Genomic DNA, 22,537 nt, shown 5'->3' with positions numbered 1-22,537 from the left:
CAGAGCTTGCATTATAATTTTTGCCATAATGTGACTTATTCTGTATTATTGAGACAATAATGCAAGGAAGCGGATTTGGCCCAATGGATAGGGCATCTGCCTACCACATGGGAGGTCCAAAGTTAAAACCCAGGGTCTCCTGACCCGTGTGATGAGCTGGCCCACGCAGAGTGCTGATGTGCACAAGGAGTGCTGTGCCACACAGAGGTGTCTCCCATGTAGGGGAATTCCACATGCAAGGAGTGCACCCCATAAGGAGAGCCGCCCAGCGCAAAACAAGTGCAGCCTGCTCAGGAATGGCGCTACACACAGAGAGCTGATGCAACAAAAAGAGACATGGATTCCGGGTGTCGCTGACAAGAATACAGGCGGACAAAGAACACGCAGCAAATGGACACAGAAAGCAGACAACTGGGGGCGGCGGGGAAGGGGAGAGAAAGCAGACAACTGGGGGCAGGACGGAGAAGGGGAGAGAAATAAATAAAAAATAAATCTTAAAAAAAAAAAAGACAATGTAAATAAAAATTTGCAGGTAAGGGGTTATAAGATATATATAAGAAATAATTTCACAAAACTTACCATTAGCTGATTTTAAATCAGGCAGAATGTGATTCACAAAGAACTCAGTCAGGTTTACAAGTTCATTAGCTTGTGTAATTCCATGCTGAAAAGCAAATATGTAATAGGATAAAATAACATGACACCTACCACATTAGAAATCTAGGCAACTTTAGAAAACCACATTAAAATGGAGACGAACACTTCAAAACACAAACTGCTTATATATAAAATAAGACAAAGAAATGTCCTTAATTAAAGACTAGCATAGTTTAAGGTTAGCATGTTTTACACTCCGAGGGTCAGCTAAGGTAACAAGAGTGGCATCTGTCAATGTTTTGGTCCATAGTATAACAACATAAAGCCATCTTCAGAGATTTTATAAATTCTAATCAGAATATGGTAAGTATACTGCTATACCTGGCAAAGCAAGTTATATCATCATAGCTATGTTACTACCTCTTGACTTCTGTGGTAATTGGCGAGTCTGTTTTAGAAACAAAACCATGTTGAAAACAATCACCTTCTGTGTTTGGGCTTTCGATGCTAAAGATGTCACTAGGTAAATGGCTGCATCTTTGTGTTTCCAGTTGACAGATGGATTTTTTGCATATTCCTGCAGCATGGAATTAACATAACCAGAGAAGATTCCCGTCACGGGGCCCTCAAAAAACTTGCATAATCCTCGTACTAGATCACAAGCAGCCCTGCGTCTAGTATCAATATCTATAAAACCAAACGGAAATATAATCATGGGAGAAAGAAACCACCACCATCCAAGTGATCAAGTATAGACTATAGAGATCATAGTAGTATGATAAAAATAATAAAAGTCAAATAATTCAACCTTTGACATTTTGGTGAAGCTCATGAAAGCTGCTTTTTAAGGTTTACAAGTTAAAGGAAAACATTTCTCCAATGAAAATTGAAATGATAGTGTTATCCTAACTCCCACTCTTCCCCATATTTTCTAGAAAGAGAACAATTTTATAACTGGCCTGCAAGAGACTATCAGTTAAAAACCAAAATACACACCAGATCCTTCCAAATCTCTTCTTATGTACTCCTCAGAATTATCTTCAAATGCTTCCTCATCAGCAGCTACAAAGAGAATTTATATTTCAGATAACCCCCAAAAGACATGACGAGTTACTGTACTTAACAGCTGAGTATGCAGACAAGTATGTATAACTGTCCCGTTCAAGCAACAAGTACAGCACCATCAAACGACAAATCCATCTATCCTTAACCATCACCTAAAGTAGCAAATGTCTTTCTGAAAAGAAAATGACCCCGCTTGATACAGCCTCACTTGTTCTCATGTGACAGGGGTCCAAGAGGTGGCTATCACCAACCAAATTTCCAAAAGTAAGTGCTAGCTTTTAATTTTTCCAGAAAAGAACATTAATCAAAATATAACAAAAACCCTAATGCCCATAATTACTATCCATAATAGTCATTTCATCAAAATAGAATGGACAATTACCAGTCAGAATAAAGATCAATTTTCTTAACTAAAGAAACAGTTTTATAAAAACACAGAAACAAAGAAAACCTCATACTACATTGTCATTTTTTCATTTCATTAGTTTCAATTCCAAACTAGTAATTTAGGAGCCACTGATACTGATCTAAATGACTACTTTGATAAAAAATGCAATGCCTCCACCTTCATTACTTGCTCTTCCCAACTGTAAGAAGGGGGAAGGACTTCCTGAATACAAATACATCACAGGTACCCAGGATTATTTTTACCTTAAGTATAAAATGTCTTTCATGCTGTATTTGAAAGGTATCTGTCATTTCTATTACCAAGGCAAATTTAAAAACAGCCATCTGCCTTGTTGAACCATTAAATCTAAGAAAAATAAATCATTTTCCTCAGTTGAGATCCTAGATATTTACCTTCTCAATATAACAGGACTTTTAAAGTTTTGCTCAACATTTCCATGAAAAAACCTCCACAGTACACAAAAAGGTCATCATAGTCAATCTCATTTTACAAATGCCTTTTATACATTTTGTGTCTAGATTTAGAAAACAGGCAATAAGTAACCAACAAGAGGATTTATTAATTTAAAAAACTGACTAAACCGACAAAGAGGAATGAAGTGAAAATATTAAAGACTTACTAATTTTAATATTAACAAACTTTTTATGAAACAGAGCTTTTAATCCCTGAAAAAGCTTACATTCTGTTATAATTACCTCTAAATTCCATGTTAGGCACAATAACTTTTTCACAGATACTTGTCAGCGTGTTCTGGTCCTCAAATAGATTCTTATAATGAGGTCTCTCACAAACTGAAGCCAGAAACTGAATTGCATTACTTACCAACTGGAATAAAACACAAAAAATATAAGCATATTTTAGAGACAAAAACTGAACAGTTTACTGCTTGGGGGGAGACGGGTGTCTTTTATGATTTATTTCCACCATTAGCTTACCAAATCATATTTAACCTCTTGGCCTGTTGTAACTAATAAATTCCAGATGGCCGTGACAAAACGGGGCAAGTACCGCTGAAATTCTTCATCATACTTTTGTGCATAGAGTGCAGCATTATCACAAATCTGGGATTTTAAGAGCTCCAATAAGCCTGCTTCCTCTTCATCCTCACGTAAAAGAAAATGGAAAACTCAAACATGTAACTCTGATGCAACCATAAATGTGGAGAGTAGCTATAATTCCTGAACTGTTAAACATTTAAATCAAAGCCAATTGCTCCAAACTGTATCCATGCTACTGTCAATTTATGCAGCTAGTCTTTCAAATAAATACTTTATATTTTTAATCATTAAGAATGGCTCTCAAAAGCTATCAAAAGTTTTTTCTTCTGATAGCTGAATTATAAAATAATTGCAATAATAAAGAACACACTTTTCCTTCATAACATGGTTAATTGTATTGTCTTACTGTCTCCCAAAAGACTCTCATTTCAAATATAGTAAGATGTGTAACACCTGCTCACCTCCCCTGCCTCAAAAAAAAACAACAACAAAAACCAGTAATGCTACAGAAGTCTCCCAAAAAACATTTAGTTACAAAATATTAAACAACAATCTAAATCAGGGATCAGCAAACTACAGTCCACAGGTCAAATTCAGCCTGTTTCCTATTTTTGTCAGTAAAATTTTATTAAAACACAGCCATGTGCATTCATTTACTTAATTACCCATTTGTACAATTCATAATTTTGTCTATGGCAGCATTCACAATTCAATTAGAGTTGAGTAGCTGCGAGAGATCAAATTAATGCCAGAAATATTTACCAGCTGGTCCTTTACAGAAAAAGTTGGCTAATCCGAATCTCAAGCATGGCAGTGATTTACAGAATAATTTCTCCCAATAATAGTAATCCACAAATACTCTCTGAGCTGTACTATGTGGCAAAGAACTCAAATTTAGAAGAGATAAAAAGATTTTCCCCACTGCTGGTTACTCAGAGGATAAATAATATGAGGAACATTATGGAATGAGAGGACACAGGTGGTATACGGCTAAGTGGCAAACAGTCCCATGGAAGAATGGAAGAATCCTACATGAAAAATTTCCCTTAGACTTAAACATGAGGAAAAGCTGTTTTCTGAGGGAATGTTTTTCCCCTAGTGGACTGAAAAAAATTATGTTATGGAAGCCATGTTTTTTCGTTGTTGGTTTTTACTTAACCCAACTCAAGAGACAAAATCTGCTGTACATCCATAGCAATGATCTCTCTCTGCACCCCACTTCCAAAGTCCCATTTGAATCACAAAGTATAATTTTTATATGGTTGAAGTATTTGTAATATTTTTAATTGTTTTTTAGTTTCTTGAGAAAGATCATAAATATATTAATAAATGAGCAAATGTGTGCATGGCATAAGTTTATACATTGATAAAGTACAATTCACAAAACCTATAGCAGAAAACTATAAATATTATAAACTTTTAATCACTTTTTCTTCACCAAATTATGGGTGACTTTTTAAAGAGAGACTATTAAAGAGGTCAAGTTTCCTTAATATTTTCAGAGACAATTTTCTATTTCATAAAATGTTCACAATAAAAATCCTTAGGCCTTACATCCCAATGATGCAATGAAATAGTTGTATCTATATATATTGTGATATAAGTCAACTCCATATAAAAACTTAACTTTGTATAATACACATACCAATTATGCAACATCCAAAAGAATCAAGTATTACTGGCGTTCTTGGAATTTCATCTATTAATAATAAGCAATTTTTAAAAGAAGAATGGTAAATGTTCTCAAATAACTTTTTATTTAATTTTCTGAACCTCCAAGGCTTTCAGAGGGTACTGAAATAATTATTAATGAAAGAAAAATGCTACAGGGCAACATTTTTAAACAATACTTACATCAGTTTGCAGAAGTTTATTGTCTAATGTCAAAAGGGTATGAAAATTGTTCATCCAAGTTTCCATATTATCTTCAAAAAATTCAGGGAGATCCTAAAGAATAAACACTGACTTGAAACTTTTGATTAATCCACCTAAGTACGCTATTTTATAAGTTTCCCCCACATCCCAAATATTTTCCACATGCCTATATGTTCAAGTCCACATTTCTTAATCTGAGCCCATCATTAATGACAAGAATCCTTTTTTCCAGTTAGGTCTGGCAGCTAAACAAACGATTCTGACTTCTACCTGTGTTCGTACTCTTTCACTACAAATGATACAAACTCTACTTCCTGCCCCAATCTACTTATTCCTACTAGGCCCAGCTAAGACTGCATTAAGTCTTCCCTTATAAAATTTGGTGCTGGTAGTGAATATCACTCAGAAGTGCTTGAGTGCCTGCCTCCCACATAGGAGGTCTCGGTTTCAGTTTCTGATGTCCCCTAAAAATAAAACAATAATGAGCCAACAAACAACAAGCAAACAAATGAAAAAAACAACTCAGGGGAGCTGATGTGGCTCAGTGGTTTGAGTGCTGGCTTCCTACATACAAGGTCCTGGGTTCAATCCTTAGCTCCCAGTACCTCAAAAAACAAACAAAAAAATCAGTGTTTACTTATATATCCTTTTAACTTTCTGAACGAACTGCATTTATTATAAAGATTCAGACTCACACTTACTGTCTTAATGATTCCCTGTGATGTACTATTGCCTTTTATATAAGATATAAGCCCCTCAAGGGCAAAGACTGTATCACCCTCTGGCCTGACTATCCCTAACAAATTATTAAGAACCTCATTTTACCTGACCTCTCAGAAAAATAATTGAAAAGAACATGTAAGCAGAAACAGTATTTATTAAGTCAGAATTTCTCAAACTGCTGTCCAGTTTGCTCATATGGGCACGTCACTTATAGGCTGTCCATCTCCATTTCTTCTACCTGGGAGAACCCCTCTCCTTTGGGAAATGCTCTCCCTACAACTTTGAGTATGTCATATTGCAAGGATAAATCCAGGTACTTGGCTCTGAACAATTAAAAGGCCGCATCCTTCTTTTAGTATGGTAACCCACACCAATGATAGCCCCTTCTCTCCTGGAGCTCTGAATCATTATTTCAAGAACAGAAAGAAAACCATAAGTCAGTATGTTATGTATCTCAGTATGTTACTATCTCAGTAACAGTAAGGGGACCAGGTATTTACTGTACATTATAGCTGCTGTGTTTCCCCTGAAAAGCCATTGTTTCTTATCCCTTTTCAAAGCTTGGTTCTTTAGCCTTCTGCTGTTTCTGTCACCCTTCCCTGTAAGCATCCCAAAAAAAGCCTTTTTGTGTAAGGTGGCCAGGATTATCTGTTCTTGCAACAAGGGAACTAAGGACCCCTAATCAAAACATGGTTTCCCCATGTAAATGAAAAAAGAGGAAGACATGAAAAAGTGACTCTCCAAAAAGGTGATTTAGACTGAGGAACTTCCCTAACTTACTGGACTGCAAGAGAATGCTACCTTTTTCCATGAAGTATCCATTAGTATCTCTAGGGACAACAGTAAAGTATAACTTTTTGGGAAATGCCGGTTTGTTTTTTTTCTAAATGCCGTTTTAATGTATTTTAGATGTGTAATGACCTGTACTTCTCTATGACTCTAGAGTAACATTCATCTAAATCTTAATGTTGATTTTAAAGGATAGGGGGTGGGGTTGGGTGAGTTTGTCAGATAAAACTAATTCTTCTCTCTTCCTTTCAGAAAAAGTAATCCAAAGGTCTTACAAGTGGAGATCTTTGTAGGCATTAAAGAATAAGAATGAACAGCACAAAATAAAATGAAACTTACCTGAAAATTTAAACTATAAAACAGTTTTGAGATCAGAATCAGGGATGAAAACAAAATCCTCAGGGCAGAGGCATCATTTGCATGGGTACTGCAGAGTTCAATGGTGGCCTTGGAGAAAAAGGGAATTTAGAAACATCATTTTAGCATATTATAAACCTAGCACAGTAATCTTGGTGAAAAAGCCTTGCACTAGGCTGAGATTACTCATATTTCTTCTCAGAATTTTGGTTTTTAAACAGCAGTATATAGTTAATTAAGAAATTTTGAAGAATATATTAAAGTACATAACTTTAAATCATTCATTATAGCACTACCAGAAGTCCCATCTTAAAATTTGAACTATAACCTTCCAATCTTTGATGTGTGTCTATTTAAGTACATTATTTCCACAAAACTACCCTTATTTGTTCTCATTAAATAAACCCTCTGTCACTTAACATTTTCATAGTCTGAGATTCTAGAAGTGTATCACCAAAGCAGCACAGTATGCCATGAACACACAAGCAGGGGTTTTGGAATCCAGACAGACCTGGGTATAACCCAGACTCTGTTATTTATAATGAGCATTACTTTGAGCAATCAAGTTATTTTATGATGAGTCCCAATTTCCTAATCTACATATAGGAATCATGCCTATTTCATAGAGCACATGAGAATTAAATGAGAAAACACAGAAACGGTCCTGATAATTTGTGCATGCCTGGTATGCAAAAAACATTCAACAAGTTATCCCATTTCCCAGAGTGAGGAAATATGAATACTAAGGTTTTTCTTAACGTAGTACCAAAATGACCTTCAGAAAAGCTATTACCATTTACAAACCAATGGACAAAGTGTTTATTTCACTGTACCCTGGCGAAGACTTTTAATATCATTAAAAATAAATTAAAATCTTTACCAATTCGATAGGAGGAAAAAGGATCTCATTTTGTCCTTTTTTTTTTTTTAAGGAGATATAGGGCTTGAACCCAGGACCTTGTACGTGGGGAGCAGGCACGCAACCATGTGAGCTACATCCGCTCCCCTAAAAGAAAAATGTACGATCAAAACATATCCTAGTAATGAAAAATTCTATGCATGCTGCTCTAGGTTTTACTACTGAATATCACAACCTTCTTTTTGAAAATAAGAAATGAGCAGCTTTTCTGGAGCCAGCACAACTACCTTGGGCCTGGTTCTCTTATATATTGGTTGTGTGACACTCAATCTTCAAATTTAGGTAGAAAAAAGGGTTAACAATACATTTCCTTTCAGACTGACAAGTCTCATAAAGATGAAACAAGAAAATATTTAGGAAAGCAGCTGGTGCACTATAAAAATAATGTACAAATATAAGATCAATTAATTTAATGTCAAAGTCAAATCAAAATGTGGATCTAGGTCTTGTCAGAGGTACTCTCTGAAAATGGTTCACTATTCACTTGTCCCAGAAAACCCCACAAAATCATGCAAATGAAAAGGTTCAATTCTTCATGTTTAGTTTAAGAAGACCTGAGAAACTGCCCAAGTCATCAAGGGTATGCATATTCGAAAAGCTACCAAGTATCTGAAAGATGTCCCTTTACAGAAGCAATGTGTGCCAATGTGTGCCATTCATTCATCATTACAGTGGTGGTGTTGGTAGGTGTGCCCAGGTCAAACAGTGGGGCTGGACATAGACAGGGTCACAGTCCAAAAAAAGTGTTGAATTTTTGTTGCACATGCTTAAAAATGCAGAAAGTAATGCTGAACATAGGGTTTAGATGCAGATTCTCTGGTCACTGAGCATATCCAGGTAAACAAAACCCCCAAGACACACCACAGTACTTAACAGCACTCATGGTTGGGTTCACCCATACATGAGCTTCCCTTGCCACATGGAGATGATCTTTATTGACAAAGAACAAATTGTTCTAAACCAGAAGGAGGTTGCACAGAAGAAAAATACATCCCAGAAGAAACCGAAGAAACAATAACTAATAACTTGGGAATAAATTCAGCATACAAGAAATGCAAATAATTAAAAAAAAACAAACAAAAATGTAGACCTATTCCATTTACTCAAATAATTAATGGGTGAAAGAAATGATATGTTTGGGATTTGCTTTTAAATATTCCCACAAAAGGAGGTAAAGGACCAGATTTAAAAACAAAACAAAACAAAACAAAACAAAAAGCAGCAAAATGTTGGTAACTATTAACCTTGTGTGATATCTAGGACTTTATTACACCATATTTCTCTATTTCTGTGAAGGTTTTAAATTTTCCAAAAGAACTGTCCTCGAAGCATTACCAATCTTTTTTTTTTTGTTTGTTTGTTTTTAATTTTTAAATTTTTATTTGTCTTTTTTTAAAAAGAGACACAGATCACCAAATGCAATGAATGTGCCACAATGATGAAAAAGGTTGTTGATATGGGAGTATTACCAATCTTAAATAAACTTTCAAGCATTCTCTTAGGCACAGAAGTTATACAAGTATTTAAGCAATTAGTAATTTAAAAAAACTAAAGATGTTATATACCTTAAACAGATTAGTTAAAGGCAAAGCAAAGGCATCCAGAACAAGTTTGATTTCAGTCCATAACTCGTTTGACTTAAATTCATGGCGGTATCTAGAAAATTAAGGTGAAAGAGATAATTTTTTCCCCCATTTTGAAAATTATCTTTTCTTTTAAAGCTATGTAGAGCACACAAAAGAAAGAGATAAATTTAAATGTAAATCTGTTTACTTCCTTTAGGTCTTAAGGCACAGATGTTGATTAGAGAAAAAAAACTTGGCTAGTTGGCTTTCTGAAACTCAAAGAGAATTCTTGGTTTTCTTCTTAACGGAATCACACAATTTATCAAGATATCTTACGGGTAACAGTGCATTATGGAATAAACATTCTGCTTGAAAACAAGCAAAGTAATAACGAATTGAGAGGTTTCAGCTTTTGTTCCAGGATAATAATGAAATGAATGACAACAGTAAAAAAAATAACTGTTTACAAAAGCAAATGCATTTTTAAAAGTACTTTTAAAATATGAATTTGTACGTCAATACCTTTTAAATAATGAATGTGCTGTACGAAGGACCCCATTAATAACATGAAAATCTCCACTCTGAAAGCGATTCACCATTTCTGTCAACAGATCAGGCCATTTCTGAGGGAAATCTTCTCTGCCAATAATGCTAATGGCATCACTTAACTGGGGGGGAGGAAAGGATTAATTAGATGAAAGTGTTACAGAGATGCGTACTGAAAAAGCAGGGCCTGGTGTTACCTGCTTCTGAATTTGCTCTGGGCTGCTAAGCATCAAGTGTACTATGTTGGCTTTAATGGCTACTCGGTCAGCTTCACAAATTTTATTTGGTTCATCTTCAACCTAAAATCAAAACATAAATGAGCAATGTCTTTGTGAATAGAAACAGAACCATTTTTTATTTTTATTTTTTAGTTTTCTAGGAAAAACATATTACAGATTACATTTCAAAACAAGGACAAAGGCAAAAAAAATGTTGGTAAGGGCCTTCGCTCACTGTCTCATTACACAAATGAGTCATTCCTTTATTATTATTCCTAATTATTAATTAGATGAAAATGTGAACCTTTTCCCCAGAAAAATGTATTCTCCCAATGTTTTATCCTACAAGTTAATGAGCTTTTGACACCTGATGCTAATTAACAATCTCAGCTCTATATATTAAAATAATCAGAGTAAGTGGTTAAACCCTTTATAAACACATGCCATTTAATCCATATTCATCTTCAAAAGCTTCAATTTAACTCTCACCTTAAATAAAAGGTCTTTTTTCTTTTGTGTGATCTATTTATCTTTAAAAAAGAAAAAGCCAATAAAAAATACATTAAAAAAAAAAAAGTCTTTTCTATAAAAATTTGACCATTATGGGTTAGGAAATGTAACTGGACTATACCAGCCAAAAAGTTTCCGAAGTCTCACGCGTTTTACATACCAAGACAGAGGGAGGTTGCAAGCATGCCTATTAAGTAGAGGGATGGGCTTTCTAAGACTCACCAATTCATTTCTCCACTACATATGGTAATACCTGACTAATTATACAAGCTTGAAAAAAATGTTTTTTTCAAAAAAATGTATTTATACTCATTTAGGGAATGAGAAAAAAGATACTAAATATTTAAGCAGATTTAAAGCTGACTTTTCGAAAAATTAATCATTTTTGTTAACCTTAGTAATTTCTATATCATTAGTGATATCACCACAGAACAATTCTCATTTTTTCTTATTCTAAGTCAGGGCTTCTCAACTTCAGCCCTATTGATATTTTGGGCCAGATAATTCTTTGTTGTGGAGAAACAAGTTTGCATTATAGGGTGTTTACCAGCACCCCTGGCCTCTGTGACAACCAAAAATCTCTCCAGATATTACCAAATGTCCTCTAGACAGCAAAATCACCCCTGATTAAGAATCACTGTCAGTTCGGGGGTGGAGTTGTCCTGGGTGGTGCTGCAGGGACAGTTACCGGACATTGTATGTCCTCCCATGGCCCACTGGGTAGACTGTGGGAGAGTGTGGGCTATGGTGTGGACCACTGACCATGAGGTGCAGCGGTGCTCAGAGATGTATTCACCAAGTGCAATGAATGTCTCATGATGATGGAGGAGGTTGCTGTTATGGGGGAGGAGTGGGCTGAGGGGGATGGGGGGTATATGGGGATCTCATATTTTTTTAATGTAACATTAAAAAATAAAGACAAAAAAAAAAAAAAAGAACCACTGTCAGGAAAGCTCCTATGGCTCAGTGACTGAGCACCAGCTTCCTATATAGGAAGTTCTGGGTTTAATCCCCAGCCCCAGCACCTCAAAAAAAAAAAAGAAAGAAACTACATATATAAAGAACCACTGGGAAACGGACTTTGGCCCAGTGGTTAGGGCGTCCGTCTACCATATGGGAGGTCCGCGGTTCAAACCCCGGGCCTCCTTGACCCGTGTGGAGCTGGCCATGCGCAGTGCTGATGCGCGCAAGGAGTGCCGTGCCACGCAAGGGTGTCCCCCGCGTGGGGGAGCCCCACGCGCAAGGAGTGCGCCCGTGAGGAGCTGCCCAGCGTGTAAAGAAAGTGCAGCCTGCCCAGGAAAGGCGCCGCCCACACTTCCCGTGCCGCTGACGACAACAGAAGCGGACAAAGAAACAAGACGCAGCAAACAGACACCAAGAACAGACAACCAGGGGAGGGGGGGAAATTAAATAAAATAAATAAATCTTTAAAAAAAAAAAAAAAAAAAAAAAGAACCACTGTCCTGAATTAAAGCAGGGAAAATGCCTGTTTCTTAATTTATAATTTTTATACTAGTCATTAAACTTGTAGCACAACAGGAATTATCTTGTAATTGAATATATTTCCATATCTCATAAGACAGAAGGCAAAGGCCCTTATCAAAAACTTCAAATCTAATTTTTTTTGCATCTTATAGTTTTCTTTTTTAAATATGTAATTTTTTCTCAGCATTTCTTTCTTTTTCCCAGTCATCAATAGAGAATAGTCCAATTATTCATTCAGGCTGTGTCTTTCCACACATTATCTCTTTATTAGAGAGTAAGCAAGAGGTAAATTTCAGCCATAATGGAGATTAAAACCAAGTCACACACACTCTAGCAATCTAAGTCATGAAGGTAAAGTAATCTACACGAATTCAAATGAAATTAAACACTGGTATAGGGTTGAGTGTAATTTTATCTTTAACTCATGTCTGCACATTCTAAGAATATTGTTTATAGAAACCTTATAAATATATACAGCATTAAGTTATATATTCATAAAATACTTACAATTCTCCAGTTCCTTTTAATATAGTTCTTGAATGTTACTGAGGCACACACTTTGATGACATTATCTTGAGACTTTTCCAGTAATGTTAAAAGCAACAGTGGGTAATTCTGGTTTCCTTCTACAGATTCAAGAAACTTCTCAGCTATAAAAGAAATTCCACGTTAGAAGATTTGTTTTATAAGCAAAATCTTTACATACTTTATGTATATATGAACAATGTACATCTCTGACTGAAGTATCAAAAAATTCAAAGATTAGAACATTTTACTTTAGAGAACCTATCATGGATATACTGGGCCTCAGTTTTATTAATATATTACATCGTTTATGTGTTACATTAAATTTAAATGCTTCAGTTTTCAAATCCTTTCCCATCTAATTCACCAGTATCTTGCTTCCCATGTACAAACCTATAAAATGGCCTAACTGGATGATAATCTCAAAAGAAGCTGATGGACAGTAAATGGACACAGAGTAGACAATGGAGGAAGGGGAAAGAAAGAAATCTTTTAAAGGAAAACAAACAAACAAAAAACAAAAAAGAAGCTGATGGCCAGAAAGATTAAGTGACAATCTTTGGCAAAAGGCATATACCTGCCTTGCTAGAGAATGAGTATTATTAGTAATATTAACACTTATTTCATAAGGTTGTGATAAAGATTAAATAATTAATGCTAATATATATTATTAACCATATGGGTTTGGTGGTTTTCTTGCATATACTATTTCATCACATACTAAATCCTCACTACAGCCCAGACAAGGCCAGTGATGTTAGGCAACTTGTCCAAGATTGTATAGCTAGAAGATTTCAGCACTAGAAAAGTTTTAGTCCAATCCTTAATCTACCATATCAGTGCTAAGCCTTCTTCTGAAACTAACACTGTCTGAATATCAGGACTGAATTTAAATAAATACTTTATCCATGTATTTTCAACCCATACTAAATTTTGGGATAATAAATTTCCTAGCTTACTGATCAGATGGTGAAGGTGGTTTAGTATTTTTTTAATTTTCCTATCTTAAGCTATGTAAGGTAACACCCATTCTAAGATATATTTATTGAAAAGGTTCATATTAACATTTATCATTTTTTAAGAATTTAATAATATCACTTAATACCTTTCCTCTTTCCAGACTGAGTCCCAAGAGATTAACTGCCATCCTCTAGCCTTCCTTGCTTTGTGCCCACGTTTTGCTTGAAGGATAACAGCTGCTGAACTGAAAATTGTTTTTCAGGTAGAGATCCACTATGGTTTTGTTTGAGTACAGAAGGCTTTGGATTGTTTCCTCCTATTTAGTGATCGGCATTTTGTACAGGGCAACACAAAGCAACCATGATTTGGGGAAACCCTACAAAGACTGCCAGCTGTCCTTCCTAAAGTTGTAGTCAATATCCCAGAAGTACTCTTCTCATAAGTCTAATTATTCCTTTCTGTGTTCATTACCTTCAACTTCTGTGCAGAATATATTTATATTCACATTTCTGCATACTCAAGGGAGTTTTTAAAGGTCTTGCAAGTCATCTTTACCAATGTCACATCTCAATAACCAGGGAAGCATAGTGCTATCTGTAAGCTGGGATATGCTAAACATTTTCCCCACCAGAGCTTTTTATAGATACTGTGGTAGTTTAGTACCAATCTCTGAGAAATGCTATGTTCATGTTCTTCCCAGAAACACTAGTTTAAGCTACACTCAGTTCCGGACTCATACACCTTACAAAGGCACAATTATTTAAAATAATTTTTTATAGACAGTGTCGGCAAAAGTCTTCTGGGAAAGTCTAAGGAGATTAAAGCCATTATCTTCCTTTTACCCAGAAGCACATTACTTCTTAAAGAACAAAAGCGAAAATCACAATTTTCCCTCTCAGAAAGCACAGCTTTTCTAGAATAGGATGGTTGTACTATCATGTTTATTAATACATTTATTATATGTAACACATATGTATGTATGTGTGTGAATATATATAAAACACAAACGCATACACACACAAACATGCATTCAATTGTATCTTCATGGGACCTTCCAAAATCATCTTTATAAGCAGGCACAAGCTAACTTCTGAAGAATCAGGTTAAGAGCATTTCTGGTCAATATGGCTCACATCAAGGATTACCAAATCACTGCCCATAGGCCATATTGGGCCCCCAGAAGTAGTTTGTTTGGTTCGCACTGTGATTTAAAAAAATTTAAGTTAGTTGCTATCATTTAAAAATGAGGATACTCCACATAAAAATCCTTATTTTTCAAACAATACTGGAAATTTGATCTTGCAAAATCTGGTCTGCATTCCCCAGGCAACTGGTTCCAAATAATATGTGCCCCTTAACCAGGGCATGTATTCATATATTCACATTATGTCCCCACTTGCTCTGCCTCCCTCATTTACCTTAACAATTGACTCCTCTGGGTCTTTAAGTTTGCAATTCTAAGCTTACACCATATTTCTAATGGAAACTGGACAAGTTCAGAAGAAGGAAAAAAATTAACCCCAGATCTTAAAACATTAATTAAATCAAACCCAGCATGGGGATTAAGAGACAGTATCTGGTTTCATTCACTTAATCACTTTTTAGGCAATTAACTCTCATTTCTACGTCCCAGTTATTATCTCTATAAAGCAGGCAAGTTTTAAATAGTGATTTTCAGAAAGGTAAAGGGACAAAGCATTTAAACATGCCAGTAGTTTTTATCCCTAACCTAGCACTTTTTATCATAGAAGATGCTAAATAAAAGCTATTTTACTCAAAAGGTACCATATAGTATAGGAGTTATAAGCAGCCAACCCCACACTTTATGGTTAGAGAATGAAGAACAAAAAATATCTGAGAGGGGAGCGGATGTAGCTCAAGTGGTTGAGTGCTTGCTTCCCACGTACAAGATCCTGGGTTCAATCCCCAGTGCCTCCTAAAATAACCAAAAAACCAACTATCATTGGGGAGCTATGTAGCTCACTGGCTAAGTGCCTGCTTACCATGTACAAGGTTCTGGGTTCAATTCCCAGTACCTCCTAAAACAAAATAAATCCAGCAAGTACCCGAGAATCAAAGTGTAAATCTTTTTCCAAATTTACAAACAGGCAGATTCCACAAAGGTTTCCCTCACTTGTCCTTTAAAAATAAAGCCACAAAAGAATATTTATTCTCTTTACCTGGACGTCTGATGGCAGGATCAGGATCAAGTGTTTTCTTTAAATATTCTGTTAGCGTTTGCAAATTTGCATCGCTGAGCTCCATTGCTACAGGACCTAAAATAAAAAATGAGGTTTGGGTAATTGATCACATGAGGACACTGTGATTTACATAAAAGAATCCTTTTATTTAATGAGCCTTCTCTGAAAGCTACATATTTATGTTTTCAATATGGGCTACAAGTTTGACTCTTGGCTGAGAAGGGCTGCAGAAGATAGAAGGTAGATTAGAGGTACCAGCAGAAAGAGTTAGGGGAAACTGAAGAGTTAACTGCTTAATGGGATGTGTTTGGGATGCTGAAAATGTTTTAATAATGGATGGTGGTGATAGTATCACAAAAAACCCACTTCTGCTTGGATTCCATTAGGTAGCTTTTATACACCTAGTCACATGTACTTGCAAGGGAACCTGGGAAATGCAGCCTATTCAGAGCAAACATGCACTAAAACCAATTTAACAGGTTTCTATGAAGAAAAAAACTCAGCAGGGAAGTGGATTTGGCTCAACTGACAGAGCGTCTGCCTACCATATGGAGGGTTCAGGATTCAAATCCAGGGTCTCCTGACCCGTGTGGTGAGCTGGCCCATGTGCAGTGCTGATGCGCACAAGGAGTGCCCTGCCACGCAGGGGTGTCCCCGCGTAGGGGAGTCCCACGGGCAAGGAGTACGCCCCGTAAGGAGAGCCGCCCAGCGCAAAAGAAAGTGCAGCCTGCCCAGGAATGGCGCCGCACACATGGAAAGCTGACACAACAAGATGATGCAATAGAAAGAAACACAGATTTCCGTGCTGCTGACAACAACAGAACCGGACAAAGAAGAACACGCAGCAAATAGACACAGAGAACAGACAACAAGGGTGGGAAGGAAGGGGAGAGAAATAAATAAATAAATAAATCTTAAAAAAAAAAAAAAAGAGATAACAGAAGGATTTTAATGTGTGCTCGTGCAGGGCACTCTTCAGCAGCCAGACCCCACAACCTTCTAAAGCACACTATCTGTTTGAAAAGTTATTCTCCTTAGTACAGTCCTTTCCCTGAATTAGAAAGCATTTTTAACAAAGGGAAACCAATTTACACTAATTTGGTAGATGCCACCACCTATCCTTCCTTTCACATCTTTGTGCCTGAACATCAAGTCCCATTCAACCACCCACAATTTACTGGCAGGCACTCTTTCTGGTTTTTCTTACCAAAAACTGGAAAATGCTATACATTTATTTCTGCCCCATTCACAATATACACGAGCATTGTAAAGGCTTCAGGTACTCTTATAGTAAATAAGCTTAACCTTGTTTAATCGATAGTTTGGCCACAGAACCCTTTTTCTATGGAACACAAACACTTTGGAAAGTAGTGATTTAGTCCATTTATTTTCCCGTTCCTTTTTTCAAAGTTGACATGCTGAATCGGTTAGGAAATCACGTAACTTTGCTGTTGCCAAGCAAAGGTATTTGCATCAGTTAAAAAAAAAGGGGGGGGGGAGGGTGTAGGCTTTCCCTTCATCTCAGACAAATTTACACTTTGGAACAATGGCAGGTTGCATATTAGAAACTGGAGTGGGAGGGGTCACAGAGATTAACTAAATCTATTTTGTTCATTTTTAATACATTCCTCAACAAATTTGAATTTCACTTTCTTCATTATGTCCCTACAATATTTGTAAATATCTATTAACTTTTCTTATATACCAACCCAAACTCCTTACCATCTGGCACCTGTCAACTTGATCACCTTCTTTCTTCCTGGCTCACTTCTTTCTGTACCTTGAAGCAGCCAAAATAGTTCTCCCTGCCTATAAAAATGCTCTTCCTCCTAACTTGATGGCAGATATCATTCAGCCCACCATCAAAGGGCTTCCATGTATACCATCTACCTTGTCCCTGTTATACTGTGTTCATAGTATATAACCTCATGTGAAACTTTATTTATGTGTTGTCTCTTGCACAGGCTGGAATGAAAGCTACTTAGGGTAGGGGTTTTGTATGTCCTGTTTGTCTGTATGCCCAGGACCTTCAACATTGCTTGGAACATTGAAGGGATTCAGTAAGCATTTGCTGAATAAACTAATGGATGAGTCAACATGTCAGTCATCTAGCTAAAACATGAGTTCCTGGCCAGGATTGGAGATTATTCTTTGAGGGTCAGTTATCAATAGATCCCACATGATGTAGGAACTTAGTTAAATCTGTCAGATGAACAAATGACCAGTTTATCTGCCATTATTAACTGTTGTTCATTCAACAAAGAAATGAATTTTGAGATTTGTCCTACATTACTATTATTCATATATGCCAGTGCTGATATTGTCACTTTAGAGCTTTGCACTTAACTGTTCCTTCTGCCTGACAGCTCTGCCCCAGAGAGCTATATGGCTCTCCACTTTATTCAGGTCTCTTCAAATGTCATCTCTTTCCAGAGATGCCTTCCTGGACCATCCCATTTCAGTTGCTCTCCATCCCTTTAGCCTGCTTAGTTTTTCTAAGTACAATTTCCAGACATATTAATTTGCTTCTTTGGTTTACTGCACTTTTCCTGCTGCTACAGTGTAAGCTCCATGAGAACAGTGACTTTGTGTTTGGTTCAATGTTATATATCTAGAGTCTTACAACAGCAGTGAACACCTATAAATAACTGCTGCATTATTTCTAAAAACTAGACACCCTCAATTGATTTTTCTATCAAAAGCATTATCACTCTTCACATTCATTTATCTGGTCAATTTTGACTGTGACAAACAGAGGTGAAGAAAACTGAGTCTAAGACCACATGGCAGAGTGACTCTAAAATGACAAAGTCACAGAGCTAGGGTAGGACAACTTTTTTTTTCCAGGAGGTACCAGAGATTGAACCCAGGATGTCATACATGGGAAACAGGCACTCAACCACTGGGTTACATCTACTCCCCTAGGACAACTTTTAAGTTTAAAAAGATGAGGAGGGGTGTATATAAACTATGCATGCTATAATTCCTGAAAACAAAATACCACACAATTCCTATAATCTTAATGTTAGTTAAGGAACTAAATATGCGTCAACAAATGCTTTTTGTATCTCCTTAATGACAATGCCTTTAAAACCAAATTGTAAGCTTAATCTCAATTTGGCAAAGTATGGAAGCAGATGTGGCTCAAGTCATTGAGTGCCTGCCTCCCACAAGAAGTCCCAAGTTTGGATCCCAGCCCCTCCTGAAAAAAAGAGAAACAACAAGTAAAACAGACAAGGAAACCAGCTCAGGGAAGCCTATGTGGCCTGGGGCTTGAGCACCAGCTTCCCACACGCCAGGTTCCAGGTTCAATAATAAAAAAATAAATAAATCTTAAAAAAAAAAAAAGATTTCCTCCACATTAGAAAACTATTCCTGAGGTCTCACATCTGGGGAGAGAAAAAGAGATCCAATGAATGAAAATTATCTGGTCCAAATAAATCAAGAACACACACACCCTAATACCTCAGCCCACAGCCCACCTTTTTGCATTCTAATCACTGGACTACACCACTTACAATCACATCTGAACTCCTACAAGGTCCTATATGATCTGAGGTACATGATACCTCTCCCTTTTTCACATACTACATTTTAGCAACCTGGCCGTTCCAATATCCCAAGCTTGTCATCGTCCCTAAGCCTTTCTATTTCCTCTGCCTGGAGTGTTCTGTCCCCTCCCCTGTTGGCCACAGTTCAAATGTCACCCCTTCAGAGAAGCCTTCTTTGCCTATTTCATCACTTTCTTACTGGTATCTGAAATTATCTAATTTATTCAATTGTGTTGCTTGTTTCCACACTAGAATACAAGCTCCCCAAAGAAGGGTCTGTGTCCATCTGTTTCTCCACTATTTTCTGAGAGTGAAAGTGGATGTTCAATAAAGTTATTAAACTAAGAAAGGGTGAAGAGGATTTGGCTCAACTGATAGAGCATCTGCCTACCACATGGGAGGTCCAGGGTTCAAACCCAGGGCCTCCTCACCCGCGTGGTGAGCTGGCCCATCCGCAATACTGATGCACGCAAGGAGCGCCGTGTACGTAGGGGAGCCCCACGGGCAAGGAATGCGCCCTGCATGAAAGAAGCGCAGCCTGCCCAGGAGTAGCACCACACACATGGAGAGCTGAGGCAGCAAGATTTTGCAACAAAAAAGAGACATAGATTCGCAGTGCCGCTGAGAATGCAGGCAGACACAGAATAACACACAGCGAATGGACAGAGAGAGCAGACAAAGGGGGGGGGGGGAAGGAGAGAAATAAATTAAAAAGGTAAATCTTAAAAAAAAAAAACAACAACAACTAAGAAAGGAATAAATTAATTCCAAAGCTACAGCACTGCTCCCACACCCATCCAATCTTGTACAGGAAATGTTTTCCTTTTGCCCTAACCTCCAACTAGCAGGACTCTAACTAGAAGAGGTGAGGGAAGGCCCTTGCATTGATGGAAAGAAGTGAAAAATAAAGGGTCTCAAGAGGAGAAAAGCTAGGTAGGTTCAGAGCCCCAGAAATTATGCAAAAAATGAGGATGCATCAGGAATGGCTTTGTGGGTCCAGGATGAGAAGATCACTGGTGGAATCCAAGAATCCAAGAAGAGTTTCACTGTCAGTGGCTCCAAGGAAGAATAATATGTCACACTGTGCCCCTACCGAGTGGCAAACATAGTAAACAAGAAAGACAAGATGCCTGCTCTCAACAAACTTACATCCTAGTTAAGATAATAAACAAGTAAACAGTAAGTAATTTTAGATAATGGTAAAGTCTATGAAGTATAGGGTGACCTGATGGAGAGTTGAGGGAGGGAGATCCTTACTGAAGTTGATCAGGGAAGGCCTAAGATGAGAGAAACTAGAAGAAGCCAGTCTTGCAAAGGTCTGGTGTTAGCAATTTCCAAGTAAAGGAAAGGCAGGTGCAAATCTTTTAAGGTAGGTATGAACCTGGAATGTTTATGAAAAAGGAAGGTCAGGTTAGTGTAGCTTCAGTGGCTAAGAGATGGCGTGGGAGAGATGGATTATGGTCAACTCAGGCGTGATCCTCAAAACTCTACCAGCTTGATTACGCTCTTAACCCCTTTTGCAGATAAGGAAACTGAGTGAGGTTCAGAGAGATGAAGTGATTAGCCTTGAGTTACACTTCTAGAATGAGGCTAAATCTAGAATGAAGACAAGTGATCTAACTCCAAGTCCACACTCCGAACCACCGCACCATAGCGTCGCCCTCTGGAGGGGGTATCCCATATTACTGGGCATTTATTATATCACAGGTGCATTGACTAAAATTGAATCCTCATGAACAATTCAGCAACGTGAGATCGCGATGCCCATTTACAGCCTAGGAGACGGAGGCACAGGGTTTAGGTTAAGCGCTCCTTTCCTACTTAAAAAGAAGAGGTCTCACTGAGTGGAGGGAAGCGGCGATGCGGGCCGCGGCTGGCACCCTCACCTACCCGCTGCGCCGACCGGCCTAGCAGAGCAGCACACGCCGCTCACTTTGAGGGTGGCCAGGCCCACCCCGAGGCGCCGAGAACTGACGCGCGAGCGCGGCCAATGAGAGGCGGCCTTCCCGAGCGGCAAGACGGCAGCGTAGCCAATTAGCGCGGCGCTGTGGGGGGGAAGGGGCGGGAGCTCGGGACGCTCACGTTAGGCAGCGCTTCAGCTGCCCTCGCCCCTCTCAGGTCCCCAGGCTGCAGGGGCTGGGCCTGAGACGGGGGACATCACGAGGTGAGGCGAAATCCACCCGGGAAGGCGAAGACCCTGCTCAAAGCACGGGCTCACATTCCGCTCTCGCCCAGGGACACAGCCCCCAGCTGCCTATAGCGCTCGGGGAAGTGCGGGGAGCGCCTCATTACTCCCTCAGCGGGGTCCCAAGAAGCCACCCTGCTAGGCCGTGCTCGCCCCGCTGCTTACCTTATGGGAACAGATAAGAGAATCCCAGCCGCGGACGGATGCCGGCAGTACCCGTACCGGCTGCCGCTCCGCTTCACATTCAAACCCTGGCAAAATGGCGCGGCAGCGAGACTGCGGCCGGCGCGCATGCGTCAGAACCGGGGGCGAGCGGCAGTGGGCGGGGCCAGGAATTCTCCGGCTCCACCCAAGATCGAATAACCAATCGGGACTCCGCTCTATTTTTGCTCTGACGTCACAAGTGACAATACCCTTAGGCTCTGACCATTAACAGGCATCACAAGCCCCATTTTCCTGAAAAGAGCACAGATCCCGCGAGTGGCTGCTGGGTTGTGATCTATTTCGGTGGCGGGGCGTGGCACGTTGTAGGTCTTTAGTAATTGTTGAATGAACTGTACAAAGTCATATAGGTAGAGTCTAGGACAGAACAGAACTTCCTACCCCCTCATGGAGGTTGTATTTTAGAGCAGGGGATCTTAACCTTTTTTGTTGCACGGACCCTTAACTATGTCCACACTATTTAATAATTGTCCAGGTATTTAATAATTATATCACACCTGCACCAACAGGAACCCCTTGTTAAGAATCCCTGTTTGAGAGGAACGGAAAAAGCAAATAAATATTTTCAGATATTGGTAAGTGCCATGAGAAGAAAATTTAAAACAGGATAATATGACAGTGACTTGGGAGGTAATGGGCAAGTGACAGACCAGAATTTCAACAATGAGACAGCTATGTGAAGATAAGGCAGAAGAGCATCCCAGGAGGAGGGGATGGCAAAGGTAAAGACTTTGAGACAGGAAAGAGCTAGGCTGTTGTCTAAGTGGAGAGAGGCTGGAGATGAAGTTAGAGAGGCCCATGGGCCACATTATGTAGGCCTCCTATGCCACAGTGTTT

At 38.3% G+C, this 22,537-nt stretch overlaps 1 protein-coding gene across 1 annotated transcript in view; it reads right to left on the bottom strand.

Moving 5' to 3' along the window:
- CSE1L (chromosome segregation 1 like) overlaps positions 1 to 21,776 on the bottom strand; it is a 38,091-nt gene extending 16,315 nt beyond the window's left edge. The window contains exons 1-13 of the mRNA XM_004475291.4: positions 21,644 to 21,776; positions 15,722 to 15,817; positions 12,564 to 12,706; positions 10,041 to 10,142; positions 9,820 to 9,965; positions 9,298 to 9,388; positions 6,796 to 6,903; positions 4,924 to 5,016; positions 3,007 to 3,174; positions 2,767 to 2,896; positions 1,594 to 1,659; positions 1,082 to 1,284; positions 580 to 664 (exon numbers count right to left, since the gene is read on the bottom strand). Coding sequence (XP_004475348.1) covers positions 580 to 664; positions 1,082 to 1,284; positions 1,594 to 1,659; positions 2,767 to 2,896; positions 3,007 to 3,174; positions 4,924 to 5,016; positions 6,796 to 6,903; positions 9,298 to 9,388; positions 9,820 to 9,965; positions 10,041 to 10,142; positions 12,564 to 12,706; positions 15,722 to 15,806 — 1,420 coding nt within the window. The 5' untranslated portion in view covers positions 15,807 to 15,817; positions 21,644 to 21,776. The remainder of the gene's footprint in view (positions 1 to 579; positions 665 to 1,081; positions 1,285 to 1,593; positions 1,660 to 2,766; positions 2,897 to 3,006; positions 3,175 to 4,923; positions 5,017 to 6,795; positions 6,904 to 9,297; positions 9,389 to 9,819; positions 9,966 to 10,040; positions 10,143 to 12,563; positions 12,707 to 15,721; positions 15,818 to 21,643) is intronic.
- Between the last annotated feature and the right edge of the window lie 761 nt (positions 21,777 to 22,537).

The sequence above is a fragment of the Dasypus novemcinctus genome, chromosome 24 (assembly GCF_030445035.2).
Source record: "Dasypus novemcinctus isolate mDasNov1 chromosome 24, mDasNov1.1.hap2, whole genome shotgun sequence".
Lineage (NCBI taxonomy): Eukaryota > Metazoa > Chordata > Mammalia > Cingulata > Dasypodidae > Dasypus > Dasypus novemcinctus.
The sequence above is the reverse complement of the archived record's forward strand: the minus strand, read 5'-3'. Positions and strand labels throughout refer to the sequence as shown.